Source organism: Rhipicephalus microplus, chromosome 10 (genome assembly GCF_043290135.1).
Source record: "Rhipicephalus microplus isolate Deutch F79 chromosome 10, USDA_Rmic, whole genome shotgun sequence".
NCBI lineage: Eukaryota > Metazoa > Arthropoda > Arachnida > Ixodida > Ixodidae > Rhipicephalus > Rhipicephalus microplus.
The window spans coordinates 46,475,362-46,497,528 of NC_134709.1; the positions used below are offsets into that span (position 1 = coordinate 46,475,362).

Below are 22,167 nucleotides of genomic sequence, written 5' to 3' on the forward strand. Positions count from 1 at the left end.
GGTTTCCTCGTTTTCAGTAGAAGGTATTCAATATCTGTAAATTATTGCGTTCTGCGAATTCTACTAGTAGCTCCCCTCTGGCGTTTCTAGTACCGATGCCGTAGTCTCCTATTGCTGGTCTCCAGCCTGCTTCTTCCCTACCTTTACATTAAAGTCTCCCATCAGTATTGTATACTGTGTTTTTACCTTACTCATTGCCGATTCCACGTCTGCATAGAAGCTTTCAACTGAAGTGTCATCATGGCTGGATGTAGGCGCGTAAGCCTGAACCACCTTCGTCTTGTATTTTTTATTCAGTTTAATTACGATACCTACCACCCTTTCATTAATGTTATACTAATCCTCTATGTTGCCAGCGATGTTTCTGTGCATTAGGAACCCCACTCCCAGTTCTCTTCTGTCTGTCAAGCCCCGATAGCAAAGGACGTGCCCATTCTGTAGCACCGTATAGGCCTCATCTATCCTCCTAACCTCACTGAGCCCTATTATATCCTATTTAACACCCTCTATCTCCCCGAATAGTACAGCTAGACTTCCCTCACTAGATAAGGTTCTAGCATTAAACATTGCCAAGTTCAGGTTCCAATGGCAGCCTGTCCGGATCCAGAGATTCTTAGCACCCTCTGCTGCATTGCAGATCTGACCGCCGCAGTGGTCAGTTGCTTCGCAGCTGCTGGGGACTGAGGGCTGTGACTTATTTGACGTATGCATGTGGGAGGTAGTGGCCAGATACTGCACTAGGGTGGCCAATCCTTCTCTGGTTAGGAAGTGCGTTCCAGGCGGTGGTTACCGGTGAGGCCGCACCCCAGGCCTCTTAATGCAGTTCCACCACGCGGATTTTTTTTTTATCGGGTTGGGAGCTGCGCGGCACTGGGATTTGAACCACAGACCTTTGCATGCGAGGCAGACGCTCTACCTACTACGCCATCGCCGCACTTTTTTACAGTATGAATAAGTAAATAAAAAATAAATTGTGTCACAGGCTGTTTGAGATGGTGATAAGAGAATCATCTGCCGCATATCTCATCGATGACATGACGCAAGTTTTAACAAATTCCAAAAATACACTTGTTTTTCACGACATTCATTGTAAGCAGAATATATTGTATTAGGTCACTGCAAATGAGACACGGTTGTAATGCCTCGTGATGGGCCAGAAAACAGTGCAACAGCAGTTGCAAACATAATGGGGAGAAAGAGGTTTCGTTTGCATGAAGGCAGGGAGGTTGGCCAGAGTTCTTCGCTTGTGTCGTTACTGTTGGCTCCCACCCCCCTACCGAAAATTTGCCATGAAACTGGTAGTTAATGTAGAGAAAATATTTAATCGAATTAAAAAATGAGGATTAAATCGCTCACACAGGATGCAAATAAAAACTGGAAAATGACTAGTTTATATGGAATAAAGATGATTCTAGCGTGGAAAATTTTGAGTGAGACTAGTATTAACGAGGAGTTAACAAAAAATTTGCGAATAGTTAAACGGATGCTCCTATTGCTGTGCACCAGACTACGCCCCATGAGAAAGAATAATACTGCAATTGTCTATGTTGTTTGTGTGCCACCATCTTAGCTTAAGGACTACTCATGAACATTGTAAATAATCTTTCCTTCTTTTTTTATTTCGGGTATTCTCACTTCCATGACAATATTTTGTGAATTCAGAGTAATCCTCGAATTTATGAAGAAAATTTCAAAACGCTTCTTTTAGGCCTTGTTAAACAATGGTAGGCAAGTGCCATTGTGTCACTTTAGTGTCCCTTTAAGGAAAAATAAATGTGAGGAGTTTGATAGCTAGCACTATGTACATGGCGCATTGTCAACATTCTAATTAAATGGTTTTCAAAGGAGCGAGTTGAATACAATTTGGCAGTCATGGTCTCTGATTATTCACTTTTATCCCACTTTATTTCACATCACAGGATGCCATCAGCACATCAAGAAATAACATGAAGTGGTATGATGAGTCCATTTTACTACGTCCAGGTGAGCAGTTCAGTAATAACATAAAAACTGGACATCAAACTTTCTGTAAGCTGAAGTATCATGCAATAAAATAAAAATGTGCAATGCCCCGTTACGACACACAAGACATTGCATAAGCTGTCCCATGTGCGGAGCACAAAGGAAGTTCATAAAAGTGCTGTGTATGCGCATTGCGCCAGTGTTCTCACCCTACTGCAGCATACATTTCCAATTCTTTCATTTTCAATTTTCATTTCAGCATACATTTCAATTTGCAATCGGAACTCATTCAGATGCAGATGCTATGGACATGTAAGCCTCGTTCTGCATTTGGGGGCAACAGAAAAACTAGAATGTTTCGATAAGTCTCGTCGCACCAAGTAGATCATAAGCAAAGTTTGGTTCTCGGGCATTCCAAGGGCCTGAACTGGCCCTTGACAACATGAATGAGCCCCCCAGTACCAGCACTGCCGAATCTGAGATACACATCTTACGGAGTCACAAATGTTGCGTAGAAACTTGGTGCACTGGGAATGACCGCACAAGCTCAATGTGGCGACTTCCGTTTTACGACTCTATTGCGAGAATTTGGCCGTCTTGGTTGGGTCGGATGAGACGTGCACGATTTCGCGTTCTTGCAGACTTCACACAGGGTCTACATCACAATGTGTGAGGGGGAGGTGCCACTTTGCTTTACGACTCTATTGTGAGAATTACGCGGTCTTGGTTGGGTCAGACAAGACGCGTACAAGTTCGCGCTCTCGAAGACTTCACACAGAGTCTTCATCACATTGCATGAGAGGAAGGAGCCCCTTTGCTTTACGGCTCTATTGCAAGAATTTGGCCGTTTTGGTTGGATCAAATGAGACCCGTACAAGTCCGCACTCTTGCAGACTCCACGCAGAGTCTACATCGCGTTACGTGAGAGGGAGGTGCCACTTTGTGGAGTGAGGTGGTAACCATATCATTTTGGCACGGGAAGCAGTTTCAGAGGCCAGGCATGACGTAGGCGATATTGTTGAGAATCCTGGTGAGCGTCTCTTTCGAGCAGCCGTTCATCTCCTTTCCGACGGCCGTCAGACACAGGAGAGGACCCAGGGCACAAAGCGTCGAGTCGAGCAACACGGAGAGACTTCCGGACACCGCTATCTGGCCCTGTGAGAATTGAACAGATTTTCATTCGAGTGTACAAAGTTGTGCTTCAAGAAGAAAGGACACAAAGCGATAACATCCGATGGGGTCCTCCCGCCTGAAGCGACAGTTTGCACACAAGCCCTGGCAGCACAAATGGAAGAGATGATGTAGCTTAAAGTGCACAAAAGTGAACGTTCATAAAAGTAAAAGTGCACATGAAACACAAACTGATTATACAGAGATAAAATCACAACAGTTTGCAAGAACATATCAAACAAAACATTGCACCCCGGTCGCACACTCGCATTACTACAAAGCAATATTTACTGGAGTTTATACAATGCAGATGCATTCCTGAATAATATATGTATTGTGAAAAGCGGGACAAAAGCTATAAAACAAATAGCTGAAGTACTGCTCACTTTATTATCCTTCCGAATTTGTCGTTTGTTGAAATAGAAACAGCATATGCTCGTCAATGAAGAGTACAAAAATTTGGCACAAGAAATTGAGTTGAGCGACTGCAGTCGGCGTGCATCGATTCAACCTCGTAGGCAAAAGCAAAATTGGTTGTTGAAGGGTTCAATCAATAGAACGAAGCAAGAGGCAGAAAAAGACGACGACAGTATTGCGTGTGGAGAAAGTGAACAAGACATTTATTTGATGTTCTGCGTAAGAAAATCGGTGAATGGTATTCTGGAGGCACTGCGGTAGAGTGCCTCGAGCGTACAGCGGAGGTGAACGGGCACATCAAGTCACGTCACACGTGAGACATAAGCGCCATCTGGCAGTTGTCCCAGAAAACAAAGTGCGTGGCTCTGAGACCGGTGTGTGCGCCCGTCTCAGAGGTGATAAGGTGTAGAATGCAAGGCGACGGGTAGGTGCCACCACCGTGTCGTCTTAGCAAAGCGTTGGAAACACTCGCTTCTACGTGCAAGTGTTGCATGGTCAGCGCAGCGTGATAGACGCTACGGTCCTTGGAATTACTCATGTATGCCTTTTCTAGTAAAATACACACATGCAGAATATAGACATGTTGTTATGGTGCCCCAGACATGCACTATAATCGCTTTTTAATTAACAATTGCACAAGCATGAAAGCTCAACCTTGAGCAACATAGGTGGGCGCTGCGGATGAGGTCAACCGTTCCACGTACCCAATGCCGTAAAGAGTGGACAAACAGACGTACAGACAGACAGACCAAAGCGTACAGACAGACAGACCAAAATCGTTGCGTCGAAGGTCCCCAAGAAAAATTATCGTCTTTAAAACTGAGAACGCTGCTGACTCATTTCACAGTACAGTTGAACCCTTTTAGAAGAGACACTGATATAAGAGACAAATGGGTATAAGAGGCAGCAGTATGCATACAGTAAAATACGGGGAATAGGAAAATGCACACGAGGTACCCTGCTCATAAGAGACTTCTTGTATATAAGACAAGAATTGCTGCCTTGAGTGTGCCTTTTATAAAGGGGTTTAACTGTATTGTAAAAAACCTGCCTATAGCTCGGACCTGCACACAATCCAAGGTGCACTTATGATTTTCCCTCAAAATAATTGAAGCTTTCCGAACAAACAAATTCAGCATTTTCAACCACAACAGTGGTGATTGTCGCTGAACATTGACGCAAGCTCTGTTGTATGGTAAAAGGTTGCTTAGTGATGGCATTGACATTTTCGCAAGACCACGTGGGTACACTTCCACAGCACCGGCAACCTCAGCATCGGCACTGATGCAGTCAGAGACAGCTATGTCGTAATCTGCACCGACGAAGTCGCTTGCTCTACTCTCTTTCGATATGGTGCCCGAAAATGCTGACAAGTCACAAAATCCACAGGCATCATATGACGTTGTTAGTGATCATGGCATACTCAAAAACCTCTTCCATGTGACAGTAATTTTGCCCCAAGAGCACAGCGGCCACTGTTGCTCGAGCCCAACAGCAGTTTTTAGAGCGTCCGCTAGTCCCTGAAATCAACATCGCCACAGTAGGAAAAATTTGTTCGCAGCAGAACATCAGCCCAATGGGAAGGCAGTGACGTGAGGAGAAGAGGAGTGTCAACCAATGGGAAAGCAGTGACGTGGAGAGTAGAGGAGTGTCAACCAAAGGGAAAGCAGTGACATGGGGAGCAGAGGAGTGTCAACCAATGGGAAAGTAGTGACGTGGGGAGCAGGGGAGGATTCGAGGAGTGGGCGCACAGGCCGAGAGGAGCTCTCTTTTATAGCGGACATCAGCTGTGATGAGCTGCTCCCCACTGGCGGTGTAGGAGTGCCGTTCTTTGTAGGCTTTTGCGAATGGTAAATTTTGGGTTCGGAATCCGAAGCAAATAGTAATTTTGGTCGAATAATTTTGAATCAAATTTTAATAGTATGTATCACAAATTATAAAGAGAAATTAGCATATTTTTCATGAAAAAACTAAGCGCAATGTGTTTTTTTTTTAATTGAAACAAGGTCTGTGCAAATGTCATTCTTTTTGGGTCAAAGGAAGCGGAAACAACTTTGAATAGTAGCAGGATTTGACTTCCTATAGAATGCAAGTGAAAACATGTAAAATATGTTAGTGCTTGAAATTTACTATACTTAGAGCATATAATATTGTATAACAAGCTTTTAGACTTAAGGAATAATGAATCGATGTGAGAGCAACATGTTCATTTAAAGGGGCCCTGCAACGCTTTTTGAGCGTGGTCAGAAAATGCTGTCGATCGGTAGTAGAGGCTCCTGACAACACATAAACCAAATAATATAGCGCAGCACGCAGCCTGGAATTCACAATAAATTATCAAAGCCAGCTGAAAATAGCTTTCTCTTCTCTGGACAAATCACGGAAAATAAGCCCAGTAATCAGCCATTGGCTGATTTGAACATGGCGCGCTCGGTTGTTACACAGGCCGCCGCGAGAGGCCGTCACTTGTCTACGCGTGCACGCGTGATCGCACTGAAAAAGTCGCGTATTTGAAGAAAAAAAAACAAGAAAAAATGCTTAAGGTCACAAGATGCAAGTGACGCTTTTTGTTTGCCCCTACCATTCCTCCCTGCTCAGCTTCCAGAGCTTTCGTCGGGACGAGAGAAGAGAGCATGTGGTTGCAGCGTGTGGCAAATCTTTGTAACTCCGCTCGTACTGAACGGATTCTTGAAATTTTTGCAGCGTTCAATTTGCGAGGTAGTACACTTTTCCAGTGAATTAATTCCATGGTTACTTAAAAAAGTGTTTCAGGGAGCCTTTCACCCCGAAGTTGGGCCTCATGGCAGCGCGCATTTTCTTCTGAGCAGGTGTTTTTACGGTTTAGCACCCCTTCACTGCAGTGAAATCACTTTTACAAAAGATTACAAGTGGACTAAATTACATTTTTTCGTTCATTTTGAATACTTCTATATTTTCAACCAAATAATATCAAATAGATGTGGATTATAGCACAGTAAAATTCACTCTAATATTTGAAGCATTCGAATATTCGCACAAGCCCAGTTCTTTGCCTCTTGTTGTTCCTGAAGATACTTCCATCAAAGCAGACAAATCGATTGCATGTTTAATTTTGTTCTTTTGCAAATTTATCCAATCGTGGCACCAACATAGGACTGACGGGATCCTACGGCACTCCGTAACTGCTGCTCACAGCACATTTTTTGTTGTTGTTTACTACTTTGACCCAGACATTCGAATAGCTTGTCGTTTTCTTTTTTTTTTTTTTCTTTAACAGTCATGTACGCCAACAACAAACACCGCCACCGCTTCACTAGAATGCACAAAGGCAAAAAAAAAAAAAAGACCAATTCTTTCACAAACTTATGGCACAATCAAACTGCTCTTAAACACAATGTTTGCTGTAGGTGACTAGCCACCACTAGTTGGGCTAGCTAGATCTGAGGAAAGCTAGCTTAAAGACTATGACACGAGTCCATTGTAAAAAAAAAAAAAAAACAAAAAAAAGCACAGCATATTCACGAAGCGAATGATGATGAGCGGGTGAAGCAATGGGATCGCTCGGTGTTACCGTGAATCACTCGCGACATTGACCACTCTCGCATGTAAATGAGTGCCAAGCAGTGCAGAGTTATTTACAGTGTTTATCGGTCATAACTGGTGCGTTGTGCTGAGTTGTGAATTTCTTTTTGCATTCATTAATACTGCTTTGTGCTATCAGATATAGCTTGAAATGGGAAAGACGAGGTCACGGCATATTTTCCTAGTGGCTGTCGGTTGTTTTCAGTCGTGCAAAATGCACCGTAGAGCTCATCAAGCCGTCACCTGCTGCACAAGGCAGTTGTCAGTGATCATCGTCATTATCATGGCGTATAGTGGACACTTTATATGTGCTGTGCCATGATGTCAGATAGAAAACTTGTGGTCTGATATTCGCTTGTTTTCTTGATCGTCGTCAGCGGCGGCTACGGCGCGCAACGTCAACGATTAAGCCTCGACCTTAAGTAGCTTGGCTTTAAAAAAAAAAGAAATAGCTTCGGAAGCATGAAGTAAGACAGAAGCAATGCTTACCTCGTGCTCAGTCAGTCGCTGCCCGATGGTGCTCAGCGATTCGCCCAAGAGCTTCAGGTGGGCGGCCACGTCAACTGGGCCGATGCCGAGAGACCGCGGGCCCTCACCCGTAGATGCCATAGCCCTGGCATCCTCCTGAGCCGAAACCAGTGTCGTAGCTGGCGTCACAGCTGCTGCAGCGGCGGCCACTTTTGTGGCTCCGGCCGAGGTCCGTCCGTGGGGGGCGGCTGCAGGGGCTGTGGAAGGAGTGCTGGCCGTGGCTGGTGTCGACGCCGTTGTGTTTGAAGGCCGTCCCGTACTGATGAGCATTGAACCTTTGCTGGCTGGAACCTTGGCCTTGCGGCGCCATCCCTGGAATGATGATGATAAGTGCGAGTTTTACGGGCAGACGCGGGTAAGCTGATCAAGCCGGTTGGTGCGAAGAAGTTCGTGCAGCACTCGTAAGTAGGATGACAGACAGCGACTTGTAAGCTTTTTTCACCCATCGCCCTGTCGTGAGTGCTGCTCGAAATTCATCAAAAGATCTCTGTGTATCTTTCAGTGCAATTGCACCACCAGGGTCAACCTAGGCCATTTCATTAAAGAAGCTGCCCAGGCTTGAAGATGCAACTTTTGAACTGCTGTGGCAGTTTTAATGAAAATTTCACAAATAGTTACTGAACGTATTCTAAATTTCAGGACCTTGGCAAGAATATAAAAAAATAACCTATCGCTCTTATAACGATAAATCACATTTGCCAACTAAAGAAAACTATTTTTTTTTTAAATAATGAAAGTGCCCTAATTTTTTATCACCGGAAGCTTTCTAAATTATTTGTAGTGCACGATGAGACACATCTTGTTTTTTTGTTTTTTTTTCCAAGACATTTGTTTAAGATGTCACATGAAAAGCAAAGATAATTTTTTTCCCTAGTCGCAGCATACCAGACATATCAATTTTTTTCTTATGTTACCTAATCTTGTTCCAGACAAAATTTTAGTCAAGAAACAACCTTTCAAGCAGCTATTGGTGACACAGTTTGGAAATGATAGCTTTTCTCACAGGCTCAGTCCTTCCAAATGTTCAAACTGAGAAAAATGAGATGAAAAACAACACAAGCTGCTCATTTTGACGATCTATATACACCCAAACCTCGATATAATGAACCTAGATATAACGAAACATTGGTTACAATGAAATGAATGACGAGTACTCTTGCAATAGACATAGTGATAAAATTATATGTTTATAACGAATTTTTGCATATAACAAACTTATTTTGTGTAAGGTGCAACACGTTATTAATGAGGTTTGGGTGTTACTTAATGTTACTTGCTGCATACGTGCGGCCTTCCTCATAAACACGACACTGTTTTGTGACAGCTGCATCTGGTCGTCTTCATTTTTTCGCAGCTTTCAAGGTGTGAATGTTCCGCACATACGCGTGTCAGAAATTGGTTCACCTTCTGATCCAAATGAACTCGTAGGGGAAAGAACAGATAAACTCAGTAGCAAACAAACACAACCGGACTAACTCGGCATTGGCACGAAATCAGCTGTAGGTAGTAACGCGATACGTTGCTGCCGATTGCAGCTTCAATTCCAGTTTGCCAGTGGCTCGCCCTGACTAAAAATGTGCCTTTCTAGCTTATTTGTTTGTCCTCTAGCCTACTGTCAAGCATGAAAAACAAAAGCATTCTAACATGGGCATCCACATTGTGTTTGGCTTCTTGCCCACTTTGTAGCCACTTCTAGAAAGCAGCACTTATAAGATGCTCTTACCAGCAAATGTGCACCGTCCTCTTGTGAAAAGGATTCCTTTTATTCTTGTGTGCCACACAGATAACAACGAAACTTGGGGATCATTTAGAACAACTCAAATTGAAAAAAAAAAATGCAAAAAAAAAAACATTTTTAGCCCCGCATCCCCCATTAACGTGAAAGCCTTAGATGTCACATCAAATGTGTTTACTGTGTTTTATCAAATGTGCTTACTGTGTTTTTTGCTTATTGTGTCATTAGTAATGTTGCTTGGGCTATCGGTCTGTTTGATTACTAGTATTACTCCCTGACATGTTGTTTTACTGATGCTATAGTAACCTCTTCTATGTATCCCTCCTTATGTAATGCCCTCCGGGCTCTTAAGGTATTTAAATAAATAAATAAATGTGACTTGGATCGTTAGCAGTGGCAGTGCCAATGCAAGTGACGCAAGACAAACTTCTTTAGGGCATCACAGATCGCCACAATTTGAGATGTCATGAATGCGTGCAACATGAAACCACATGACATCATCTCTGTCACTCGTGAACCGATCATGGAGGCAGTGATCAAGGTGCAGGCAACTTACCGTGCCTCCGATACTGGAGGCTGCGCAAAGTTACTTCAAAGGGGCCCAGCAACACTTGTTCAGGTAGCCAGGGAATGGATTCAATAAAGGAGCTTATTGCCTCACCACTACACCACCACAAGAACTTTAAGAATCCATCCAGTACAAGTGCACTTACAAAAATTTGTCGCACGCTGCCACAGTGTTCTGTCTTCTCCCGTCCCAAAAAAACACTGAAAGCTACACAGAGAAGAATGGCACGCAAAAAGAAAAACGTCACACATACCTAATGACCCTGAACACCTTTTCTCTTTTTATTTTTTTTTACTTCTTATTCGAATATGTGGCTTTTCAGTGTGATCGCACGCGATGTAGTGGCCTCCCGCAGTAGGCCCAGTAACGACCGAGCGCGCCATGCTCAAATAGGTCAATTGCTGATATAACGGTGGTAACAAGGAATTTTTTAGTTTGTTCTGTCATTTGTCGAGAGAAGAGAAAGCAATTCCGAGCTGACTTTCATCACTAATTGCAAAATTAAGGGCATACATGTTTTTTGCCACTAATTAATCAATAAGTAGACACTGATTAATGAACATCAAAAACCAGAGGTGTACGAATTTCGTGTCGCCACTACTTTAAACACAGAAAGCTGTCGAAGGAGCAAGGAGGTAATCAATACACTCAGACATAATTAAAACAAAAATGCACATTGCAGCAAAATAAGTTTGTGATATCGAAAAGTTCGTTATAAATGTATACACCAGACACTATATCCATTGCAAGACTTCTAATTTACTTCATTATAAGCCGCATTCCATTATATCCGTGTTGATAACGTCGACGTTCGGGCGTACATCAAATGGAAAGAAAATTAAGATGGTAGCTTTCGATTATTCCACTGCAGAGACAAACCCACCCCACATCCGAAGTGGAAACGATAGCTTACGATTTTCTCTTTCTCTGGCAGCATCTTCCAGGCTTCACCAAGCTTCTTGCTTATGGAGACAAAGTCTGAAACATACCCAAGGGCGCATATTGTAAGCAGTGATACACTGTTTACAGTTTTTACAGAGTGCAAGTTCAGATTTATGCCTTTTGAACACATTTCAGTTGAACAAGAAAATGATGTCTATTTCATGCAGCATCGGCTTATTTTACCAGGTGGAAGTCTGTCTTTTGTTTAGAGTACTAATACCTCAAAGAATAAAATTAGGCTTGTGCGAATAGAGAATTTTTGTTTCGATACGAATTCGAAGCGAATAGCGATTTTGATCAAATAATTTCGAATCGAATTCGAATGGTATGTATGAATGTAAAACAAAAGAGCAATATTTATCATGACCCAACTAACCTGCACAATATTTCTTTTGAATTGAAATAGGGGTTCTATGCAAATGCCATTTATTTTTTTTCATTCAAAAGAAATTGAAGCAGCCTTGAGTAGTAGTTTCGGCAGGATGCGAGTGATAACCTGTAAGTTACTTATTGTTTTAAAATTTATTATACTCGTCATAATATGTCGTATCTCCGATACGCCGTTGCTGACGCCTCCTTCTTTAGCCACCATAGCTAATCCGTAGTTACACGATCGTCGCGGCAGATCGTAAAAATGTCCAGCTCCAAAAGCGGCGCGCGCATTGGGATATAGCGGATCCTGCGGCTAATATTATCAATTCACCAAATAGCAGTGAATCCGAGGACGACGATCGTTCGTCGGACCTCTCAGAAAAGTCTACTTGACGATCCCGCGTATAGGTCGACTCCAATTATAGGTCGACCCCCGAACTTTGGGAGGCCATTTCATCAAAAAAACGTTGACTTATAATCAACAATGTACAGTACTTCTCTATAACTAATGAGTATACTTTTCTGTACTTGTTATACCTAATTATGAGTTATTTTAAATAACTACACACAACTTTTTGGTACCCATGCATCTCAGTACAGCCAACTACTTCAATGAAACAATGCAATGCTCCATTATGTGTGCCGCACACGTTCCACACCCACTAAATGAATGCAATAGATTGGTGCAAGAAGTTAGTGGCACTGTATGCCTAACATGCGGGTGCAGTAAAAACGGTGTGCCCACCAAGGTCCGGGTTGTCTCTGACTATCTTGCGGCGGTATTCTTGACACCACAACATGTATGCTGTCATGGGCCTTGGTTTGGCTTTCTGCAAAAAAAAAAAAAAAAGGGGGGGGAATAAGGAAGAGCTCCGAAAAAAATGAAATTCACGAAACAGGCGGCCACACATGGGTGCAGGGCTAAAGAAGAAAGTGTTTGCAGCATGTTTACAGTGATGTTCTGATTGCAAGCTGTTTTCGGTTCTTCAACTTGAGAGCTGCAATGGCAATGGTGTCCACAGGTGACTAGGTGTTTCTTTGACAACCAACATGCTCACACAACCATACTTGCTGGTATGCAAGTAGAAAACCGCTAACAACAAGCAAGATTATAACATGTTTGCTGCAGCAGGCTTTTTCAAGCTCTTGTTTTATGTGCGGAGTGACCCACCGGCAGGTCCCTCAGCATATCTTCCGGGTACACCGTGACTCACCGAAGGGTCATGGCACCGGAAAAAAAAATTTTCTGATTATTCATAACATCTTACAACGAGAATCGTATGTCTTCGTACATGTTTGATGAAGTTATTACATCAGCAAGCAGACACATACTCGTAACCTCGCAGAAGCATAGGAGAAGCACAGGCCATGACCCATGGCGCAGTGAACAAGTTAATTGTAGTAGCATGCACAGATGCGTGTGCGTGTACTTTACCATTTTAAAAAAATCGTGTTAGAGGTGCCTGATACTGAACACAGTTTCGGATGCTTTGTCAAGTTGGTAACTTGAGAAAACAGAAAACTTCAAGAGCCTTTGCCCTATTGGAAAAAGTTCCGTTGTGCAATGCTGCCTTTACACTGTTGCCTTCCTTCATGCTGCAAATTGATTGGACTTCCATCCACGTGCTTAGTAGCGCAACGCTTCAGTTGCTGCAAGCAACAAGGACAGTCTTGCGTTCATATCCAGGCAACAATGTAATGTGCAATGTGAAGTGACAAGTGACATCGACAAAGGATCAGATCGCCATACCAGAAACGGCTCATCACAGACAAGACCATGGTCGAGAAAGCGTCAGTTATTGGAAAATGCTGCCTACAAGTACACATGTGGCCAGTCCTTCTTTGGGGCTGCACCTTCTTTACGCTCCCCGGTGCCGGGTGTCACCTGGTATGACGCCACTGAATTCTGTGCTTGATAAACACAGAACTTGGAAAAGATTGTCACATTCAGAGTGTCGGAATGGAACGACACCCAAAAACAAAAATTTTTTTGATCGTAACAGAAAACATAACTACACAGCTATGCATAACCTGTTCTCGAGCGAAACGAAAATATTTTTATCTGTTCATGGGAAATTTTGCCAATGTGCAACAAATTCTGAGGTCGTGCAACGCCAGCCTTCGTATTGCTCATGAACATGCTCAAGGGTAACTGTTCAGGGCAGGGGTTCTCAAGCATATTAGCCTGAGGCAACCCACCCTCCCTCTCACGTCGAGCTTTTCTTGTTGTTATTTTCAATAAATTTAAAAGCAAAGGTATATAAAATGTTTATTCACCAACATGTGACCTAACTCACCTTCCTTGCACCAACAAACCGATTCGAGGCTTATTGTGCAGATTTATTGTGCAGCTCGCACATTTTTGTAAGGAACCGAGCTGTGCGTATTGAAGCTTGAGCGCGAATAATGGACGTTCCCTAGATCGATCACACCTCGGGATCACCATCCAAGCGAGTTTAGTGGGCGAGTGCAACAGCTCCTGGAACCTCGAGGTTTTTCGTATGAATAAAAACCGTCACAATTCACAATAGAACTTTTTTTTTTCATTCCAGAACACACAAATGAAACAGAACTTTTTTCGATGGAAAAAAACTGAAACAAAAACAATTCGTCCAGACCCCCTGCTCACAGTGTCTTCCTGCAAGTGTGATAAGCAAAAACATGTGCCCACCTCTTTGGGAGGTGCCTTCTTGGATGCGGCTGGTGCCTTAGGCGCGGCAGCTTTCTTGGTGCTCTTTTTAGGAGCGGGTTCCTCATACTCTGGATCGTCGTTGGTCGTCTTCTTGCTGGGGCGGCTGGCCTTAGATTTGGGCGCAGCGCTTGGCTTGCTCCTTGCGGGTGCCGCCCCACCACGTTTCGGTGGTGGACGTCGCTCATCTTCTGCAATCACCAAGTGCGAGTCGCGCGTGTCATCATCGTCGTCGTCGTCATCGTCATCATCGTCGTCGTCATCATCATCGTCACTTTCCTCGACGTTAATCATGTCGGCTCTGGGCTCCATGTGGTGCATGGCTCGCTGCATCAACAGAAAGCAAGTGCAAGTGAGCATGGTCGAGCTTGAGTAAACTGACACAGCGAACAATTAAAGGGCCACTCACCAAGCCCCATACCAAATTTTAGTTAGACAGTGGAAGCTGTTGGGTGTCCAATGAGGAACATTTTGCCACAAAAATTTTTTGAATCGGTTCATCACGAGCGAAGAAAACAGGTTTTTTGAAGTGGCACGGCACTAGGATGAAAGGAGGCGAGCTCGAAACCCTTGCTGTTCCTCCGCATAGCTTTGCAAGCGAAATCTTTTCCCCACCCTCTCCGGCATCCGACTAAGAGGTCACGTGCGCATGACTTGCCCAAACAAGTCCAATCCCCGAGCACGTGAGCGGCGTTGCTTTGTTGACCAGCATTATTTTGTGGTCTTTTGCCTGTTTCTGCGGGATGGTTTGGAAACACTGGCTTAGACGCGGTAGAATAGATGAGAACAATGAGTGTGCGAACGCGTAGGAGCGTTCCACGGCGGTCGTCTGCTCGATGCGCTGACAACGGGGACACGAACCCATGCAAAATGCCGATACATTAGACTCGCATCTTGTTGCAATGCACAAGAGAAAAATGAAAAAAAGACGCTCACATTCCCTTATTGCATCTCATTATTTACCTAGAGCTCTATTAATCTTTTCAAGCAACAAATTACATAAACTACACATGCCGTGTTAAATAATTTTCGCGATGTCACGTGCCACTGTTTGCAACGTCAGAGCAGAGTCGTCTACATAGAGGACCAACGTCGCTGCATTGCCGTGTACGTAAGGCCATTCATGCGCGCACGTCATGCCCTCATTCTCTGGGCACGCGCTGGCAGAAGGGAGGGGGAGCAGCGTTCATCCTGAAATTTGACCCATTTCCGCGGTGCGTAGCGTTTCAAATTAGGCAGACGTGATCATGAATGCCTCGTCTACGCATTGCCCTTGTCAGCTCAAAATTGTCAAACCTGGTGAGTGGCCCTTTAAAGTATCTTCACCCAATTGATTAATATGTGGGGTTTAACGTCCCGAAACCACTATATGATTATGAGAGATGCCGTAGTGGAGGGCTCCGGAAATTTAGACCACCTGGGGTTCTTTAACGTGCACCCAAATCTGAACACACGGGCCTACAACATTTCCGCCTCCATCGGAAATGCAGCCGCCGCAGCCGGGATTCGAACCCGCGCCCTGCGGGTCAGCAGCCGAGTACCTTAGCCACTAGACCACCGCGGCGGGGCATATCTTCACCCAATCCTTTCTGTGGCAGCTCTACATTCCATTCCATATACAGCATTCAACAAAGTGGGGGCTAGGAAGACTTCTTGCATAGATGTGTTCGCACCAGGAAACAGGTCATTCTTATGGAGTAATAGATAAGAAGTTTTCATCATTGACAACGAGCATGCACCCTCGCCTTGAGGAAAGAAGTGAGTGTAGTTTTTTTCATTAAACCAGTTGCAAATTCAGCGCCGTTCGTGTCTCATCTTTCCTTTGTCTTTTATGGAAAAAAATATGTTGTTTTATATTTTTACAATGTTAGACCTCAAGATAGACTGCATTGAGGCTACACTGCAAACGTAGCCAGCAAATTCAGAATATACACTTGTACATTTTGTTATGCTGGTACAAAATGTGTCTCTCTGTAATGTTTCTGTTTGAACTGAAACTGCTTGTGCCTGCAAGATTGAAATGTGTCTACCTGTTTTACTTGCCCGCTATGAAGCTGGCCTGAGCATAGGTGCTCATAGTGGCTTTCGTTGCCTGATCACCCTCCCGCAACCCAGGTAGATATAAATTCAATTCATTTGAACAATACGAGCGTCTTCAAAACACGCAAGGAACAACAGCGAGCAAGCACCACTCACTTGTCTCGCTTGCTGACTGGTCTCGAAATCAGCATTACCAGCTGCCACCGTCTTAGCCTGCGGAAGCATCTGGAAAGTCGGCTTCTTGCCCTTCTGCTGCATCTGCATGTGTGGCAGCGGCCGAGCGTACTCCATGGAATCGTCTGAATCCGACTCCTCGTCCGAGCTGGTCTCGCTGGACTCCGATGACGAACTCGATGAATCTGGCAGCAAAAGAAAGAAAAGGAAGTGGCTGGGTCATAATCACGCAGGTCAAAGAAATGCTCCTCCACTGTCTCACGAGGACGAGTGGTTTAAGGGTTACTTTTGGACAGGAAGTACTAGTCAGCTCCCAGAAAATATTCCCTTTGGAAATGAGCATTCTCTCTTAGTGTGCTAGTGGCCAGATCTCTTTAGAAGTTCTTTCCTTACTGAAACGTCTTTAACGAGTGCATGTTACGGAGTTACAAGATATCTAAATATCCTTAAATTCTTTTCTCATTTTTTTACAGTAAAGAGCTAAAGAATACATTACATAACGAAGGCCTCACAAATGAGACTGACCAACACTGAACACTTAAGAGATAATGAAGAAAAAGTACAACAAAACTGAACAGGAGCAAACCTGTTATATTAGGGCAAAATCTAAGTCTCCTGTCAATGCACTTGCCAATGTACATACACTGGAAGCAGCATCATCTCCAGTGGTTAGTGGAAAACAAAACTGCTGCTGAATCAGGTGATGCTGACTACATGTGACCGATATTGGGAAAGTGAACTGGAAACTTTCCTGCAAAGCAAATTTCGTAAATGCATAACTATGAGCTTTTGCATTGGCTACATTACGTTGATTGATATGTGGGGTTTGATGTCTCAAAACCACCATATCATAACAAGAGATGCCGTAGTGGAGGGATCCGGAAATTTCGACCACCTGGGGTTCTTTAACATGCACCCGGTGTTGTTCTAAAACCCTCTTAAAATCCAGCGCTAATGTCATTCTCGAGTGGGTTTTCGTGTAGTTCTAAATCATGCACATAATGCAGCTCCACCCACCACCGTGCAAACCTTAGGAAGGGCATAGCACAGGAAACCCAGCGATTCTCTCGGACAATCGCACGATTGCATAGGTGGTGGCGCCCTCTCTAGTGCGAAGCGGGTATCTGGCAGATGTTTCATACACAATTTAGCTTACATTGCGACATGAGGCAGTAGTTGGAGAACAAGCCAGTATTTCGTGTTACGCACTTTAAAAGAAACTCTGACGCCGTCGTACCGTCAGCGACATTGCCGGAACCGTACAAGGGCTGGTGCTGCGCCACAGGAACTGCCTTGGAGGCCGTCGGAACGTTCAGGTAGCCGGACTCCTGGATGTTCTGCAGGTTCTTCAAGTGTATCACCCCATCCACGGCCCTCGCCTTGACGGGGCTCACCGCCGACGCCTTGGAAGCCGCTGCCTTGGCGATCTTGATGGGCGCCACTTTCTTCTCCGGCGGCTCGGACAGCGGGTCTGGCGACCGCGGTCTCTTCTTGGCTTTCGAAGGTGCGTCGTTGAGGTCGAAAGCGTCCCAATCTTCCATTTCCATTAACTTGGCCGACTTCTTGCGAACACGACCCGATCTTGAGATGCCGCCGCTAGCCATGTTTTCTTTCTTTTTCTTGCTTCCCAACTAGAGGAGAAATTTGACGACGAAACGGCTACAGCGGTCACCCGGGAAGAGTTATTAGTCGCCCTGCACAAGCAATTTGAACAAGTTTGCGGAAACTGAGCCTCGTTGTACGATGTTGTCGCCCCGACGACGCTTTCAGATTTCCTTCGAGAGTTTTAGAAGCAGAAGGGAGATGTGGAACCGCGCTACTAAGAGCTCGGACGCGACGAACGAGCGAGCAAAGCTCTCGTAGTGCGCGCCGCGCGCATTACTACCTGGCGAGTAGGATGCAGTCGCAACCACGGTAACGCCATGGGCGCTGGGGGCCTTCAAGCTGGACCCAAGCTCGGCCCAATCACCTCCAAGCCGAGAAAATTTGCTTTTACGGATTTTTGACGATCGCGAAACTCGCGACTGTGCGTCAGGACAAAGTGCGACGTTGAATTCTTGTTGAAAACAACAACACGACCGCCATTTGATGTCACGACATGGCCGGCGATACATGGTTTCGAGTGATTCGTATCTAAAGAACCTACAATATTTTGTGTGGCCTTAGCAGAACGCCTCTACTTTTTGCCATTAGTTACTTATTGTTTTGTTTGAGTAGTTCAGTATAGATATGGTGTTGTACGCTGCAGGTTTAGCAAGGCAATTAACATTGCAGTTTTGTTGAGTCTCAATTACAAATCTCAAAGGCTATCTTTTTGCGCACAGAGCCTTGCACACAACGGCCTCGCTGTTACGCACAGCCTCCTAGATCTTCTTGCCTGCTGGATTATCAGCGGTCACTTGGGAAGCGGCCGTCGTTGGAACTGCGGTAGTGGCGCCACTTAAGTAGGGTTGTCTTAAAATAAGTCTTCGTTTTTGGAGCCTATATGCAACAAAAATACTCTAAAAAAGTTTTTAAAAGGCGTAATCGTAATTATAATTCACCCTTTGTAAGTGACGCCGCCATTGGTGACAGGCGTTTCGCACTCGTTTAGCAGGTAACGCCTTCAATACAAGGCATAGCCTCTGAAATTAGCAAACGCCAAAATTGCTGATATCAAAGGCTGAGCACAAAGACCCTTAATTCTACGTAGGTTGCGCCACCATAGATGAGGAGTGTTTCGCGCTCATACGACAGACAAGAAAAATATAGGAGGCTATGGTATACGTGATGGGTATTGTGTGGTATTCCCGGCCTTCCGCGTTCTCGTGTGCTTCATTTACATAAGTGCAACGTTGTAACTTTTCTCTACTACTGAGTGGACTTGTAGAAGTGCTCAGGCAGCAACACCTCGTTTGCCGCGTGTCGATAATGTAGCGAATGCAACTGATGCTTTCGCTCCACCGCGTTACTGCTGGGAAAAATGCAGCTCAGTGACTACGCAATGTCTCTGTCTGACCCCGTGTAGAGCAGGTACACCACCTAAGCCGCAAAATGAGGGGGCGAGGCCCCTTGACGCTGTACGACGACTACGTCACGAACGATGTTGGCTCTTACTATAGTGTACAACGTGCGCATCAATGTTTATATAGAACCTTGGTGCGCATATCACGGGCTCTGTGGTTCACGGGACAGACTGTGAAGCGAGAGCAATAAGAGAGCCACAAATCCTCGGAGACTCCTAATTACGTCACTAGCAGTTCTGTGAAGCAGCCACAGGGGAAGTTCGTCATTGTCGTCGTTGCATAGGTATGTTTTGCATAATGTACCACATATCAGCGACTTGACGTTTTTTTTTTTTTTTCTAGCTATATAGGTAATGTTAGCGATAGGGCTAGTAATCAATTGCCGATGTGGCGGTGAGCCCACCACACTTTATAGTCGCTGTTCACTACATTGGCAGCCAAGTTACTGATGTACGTTGCTCGTGTTTTCCGCTCCTGATGACGTGCTCGTGGCATCTAATCGCGTAAGCTACACGCTGACTTATCTTACTGTTGCTGTACAGGTCTTACACTCACACGCAAGAAAAAGCCACCTCCGGTGATTTTTTGACCATGTCAAGGTAATGGTGTTTCGATGTTCCTGAGACACTCTTGTCACGAGCCCAAGAGCTGAAATGTTCAGTAAATTTGAAAATACCGTTTACTAAGGAAAAAGGGGCAATACCGAAACCTAACCGGGCACCCTGTGTGCGTCCGACTCTGGAGTTTCGCGGACACGCAGCGCCACCTGTCGACCCAGTTTTGAGTAGTGCGAAGCCCACCTCTTTGCACAGTTTGCTGCGCAACCAGGTGCAACTACAGCGTAAAAAACAGCGATCGAGATGAACATTAGGTGTATTTGAGAATTGAACTCTTAAAAAGAAGAGCTACAAGTTTTTCTCCGCTAGTCAGATGCGTCATCTCACCGCCGTGAAGTGCTTACTGGTTCATTCGCCAGAACGACGGGGAAAACAACAGCAGACGCAACAGTTTCGCGCTTTACGAAAAAGAACACAGCCGACGCTACAGTTGCGTTGTGAAATGCTGCGAACGTTAAGGACTTCGTGTTACTGTTTTCCACAGCTTTCGCGAAGCAGTACGGCTAGAGCACTGGACGTGGGCTGTTGTGTTGGGTAAGCGAATCACTCGTGTTGTCTACAGCCGTTCGCGCGAGAGTGTGATGAGGTGGAGCGACGGAGCGCCACCACCGCGCGCTCGCTGCGCTCAACTTTGGTTCCTCTGCTCCACGAGATGGCAGGAGCAGTCACGTGGCTCACAGCCGTGTGAGTGGTGTTATGCCTGCGAGTCTACAGCGAACGGCCGTGCTTCTGAAAAAGGCAATCTGTGTCAAGGCCAGTCCGCCTGACGCGATCAACGACTCAACGGCGCCTTTCTGGCGCGCACGTGCAGTGAGTCAGCGCAGCTGCGAGCCCGTCGAGTAAACAAGCGGCGTCTTCATGTCTGGTGGTCTGACGCATTGCGCGGCGACCCCATTGGAGGAATCTGCCCTGACGACCAGCGGCGCTTCTAATTGGACATTTTGGTTGGACCCGGTGCCTATAAAAGAAGCCCTGCGGTGCGTCGCGATCGGCGGTCCTACGAGAGAGGAGTCCCCATGTCGGAGAGCCGACATGTGTGTGAGTCAGCGGTCTTAGGCGAAAAGTTGACCTATGTATTAGAGAGGAAAGCTCGGCTCTTCGAGTCTCTGTCGGCCCCAGTGCCGAAATTGTAACGCCTCTGTATATATGCTGTACATAAACCTTGTTTAACTCACCGTCGTCTCGTCCGCTCGTCTTATCAACTCTGCGCAGAAGCAGTCGCGAGCTGAGAAACAAACGCTACCAAACGGCTGGTGACCTTCCCGGCGGAGTTGAAAGCAGTGGCGCCTTCGGGGCCGTGTTGGCGTCGCCGTCTTTCGCAACAGTGGTGGCTTCGGCGGGATCGGTCCGTCGTTCGCAACAGTGGTTGGCAGCTGCGGGATCGGCCGGCGTCAGCGACATCGATGCGGTGAGTGCCTGATGTTTTCCCCTCAGTTCACCAGACTACTCTAGCTCAGGTTGTAGTAGTTTAGAGAAGGGCTGTGTGAAGCATTAGAGTGAGCTTTGATCGTTTCAAGCAAAGTCGAAGTGCTTTGAAACCAAAGTTAATGCGGAGGGGGTAAACACGGGAGAGTGAAAAATTGCTTGCGCGTCTTGCTAGTTGACTTATAGTGGGTACGGCAAGTAAATTGTTAACAGGGGCAAACAGCAAGAGGCTAGTGTGAACGATGGAGAACCTTAAAGTGAAGGAATTCATCGAAATTTGTGAGGAACTCGGCATTACTTTGGGCCGTGCGAAACGAAAGCAAGCGATCCTTGAGATCATGAAGGATGGAGTGTCGGCTGAGGAAGTCGATGAGGCCTGGGTGGATATCAAAGCACGCCGTGAGGAGGCTGAAAGGCGAGAAGCTCGCGAACGTGAAGAAGCTGAAAGGCGCGAACGTCGCGAGCGCGAGGAGGCCGAGAGACAGGAGCGTCTCGAGATGAAACGAATAGAATTGGCAATCCTACAGTGTTCGCAGGCGCCTAGCGTAGCTTCTCCGACTATTCAGGTCAGCGGTTTTAGAATTCGGGATCAACTGCCACCGTTCGTAGTAGGCGAGGACATGGCGAAGTATCTCGTCAAGTTTGAACACGTCTGTGAGCGAAACGCTTTGGAGCGGTCTCTTTGGGCGCAGAACCTGTTAGCTCTTCTTCCCGGCGAAGTGTCCGACGCGATAACTTGCTTGTCGAGGGAAGCGTTTGAGAGCTATGACGACGTTAAGGAAGTGCTCTTGAGACGTTATAAGTTGTCACCCGAGGCTTTCAGGCAAAGGTTCCGGTATGCTAAAAAGGGGAATGAGTCACACGTTGACTTCGCGTTTCGTCTTAAAGCCGATTTGATTGAATGGCTCAAGGGCGAAGGTGTTTATGACGACCGCGATAAAGTGGTGGAATGCGTTGCATTG

The 22,167-nt window shown here is 45.5% G+C and overlaps 1 protein-coding gene across 1 annotated transcript; it reads right to left on the reverse strand.

Annotated features, from left to right (window-relative positions):
* Window positions 1–2,583: 2,583 nt before the first annotated feature.
* Window positions 2,584–18,190, reverse strand: LOC119180574 (uncharacterized). The gene is made up of 7 exons (XM_037431673.2): window positions 17,396–18,190; window positions 16,141–16,343; window positions 13,927–14,271; window positions 12,001–12,085; window positions 10,855–10,919; window positions 7,600–7,950; window positions 2,584–3,117 (listed from the first exon to the last, which is right to left on the reverse strand). Exons 1-7 carry the CDS (start codon window positions 17,760–17,762, stop codon window positions 2,950–2,952), a joined length of 1,584 nt encoding a protein of 527 aa, XP_037287570.2. The 5' UTR covers window positions 17,763–18,190; the 3' UTR covers window positions 2,584–2,949.
* Between the last annotated feature and the right edge of the window lie 3,977 nt (window positions 18,191–22,167).

What these genes read in the sequence shown, in the direction of transcription:
- LOC119180574 (XM_037431673.2), bottom strand. Translation starts at nt 17,762, where the DNA reads ATGGCTAGCGGCGGCATCTCAAGATCGGGTCGTGTTCGCAAGAAGTCG. An exon ending in CAGAGACAACCCGGACCTTG is followed by an intron (nt 10,920 to 12,000) that starts GTGGGCACACCG and finishes GGTATGTTTCAG; the next exon opens with ACTTTGTCTCCATAAGCAAG. An exon ending in TGCCAGAGAAAGAGAAAATC is followed by an intron (nt 7,951 to 10,854) that starts GTAAGCTATCGT and finishes TCATCATTCCAG; the next exon opens with GGATGGCGCCGCAAGGCCAA.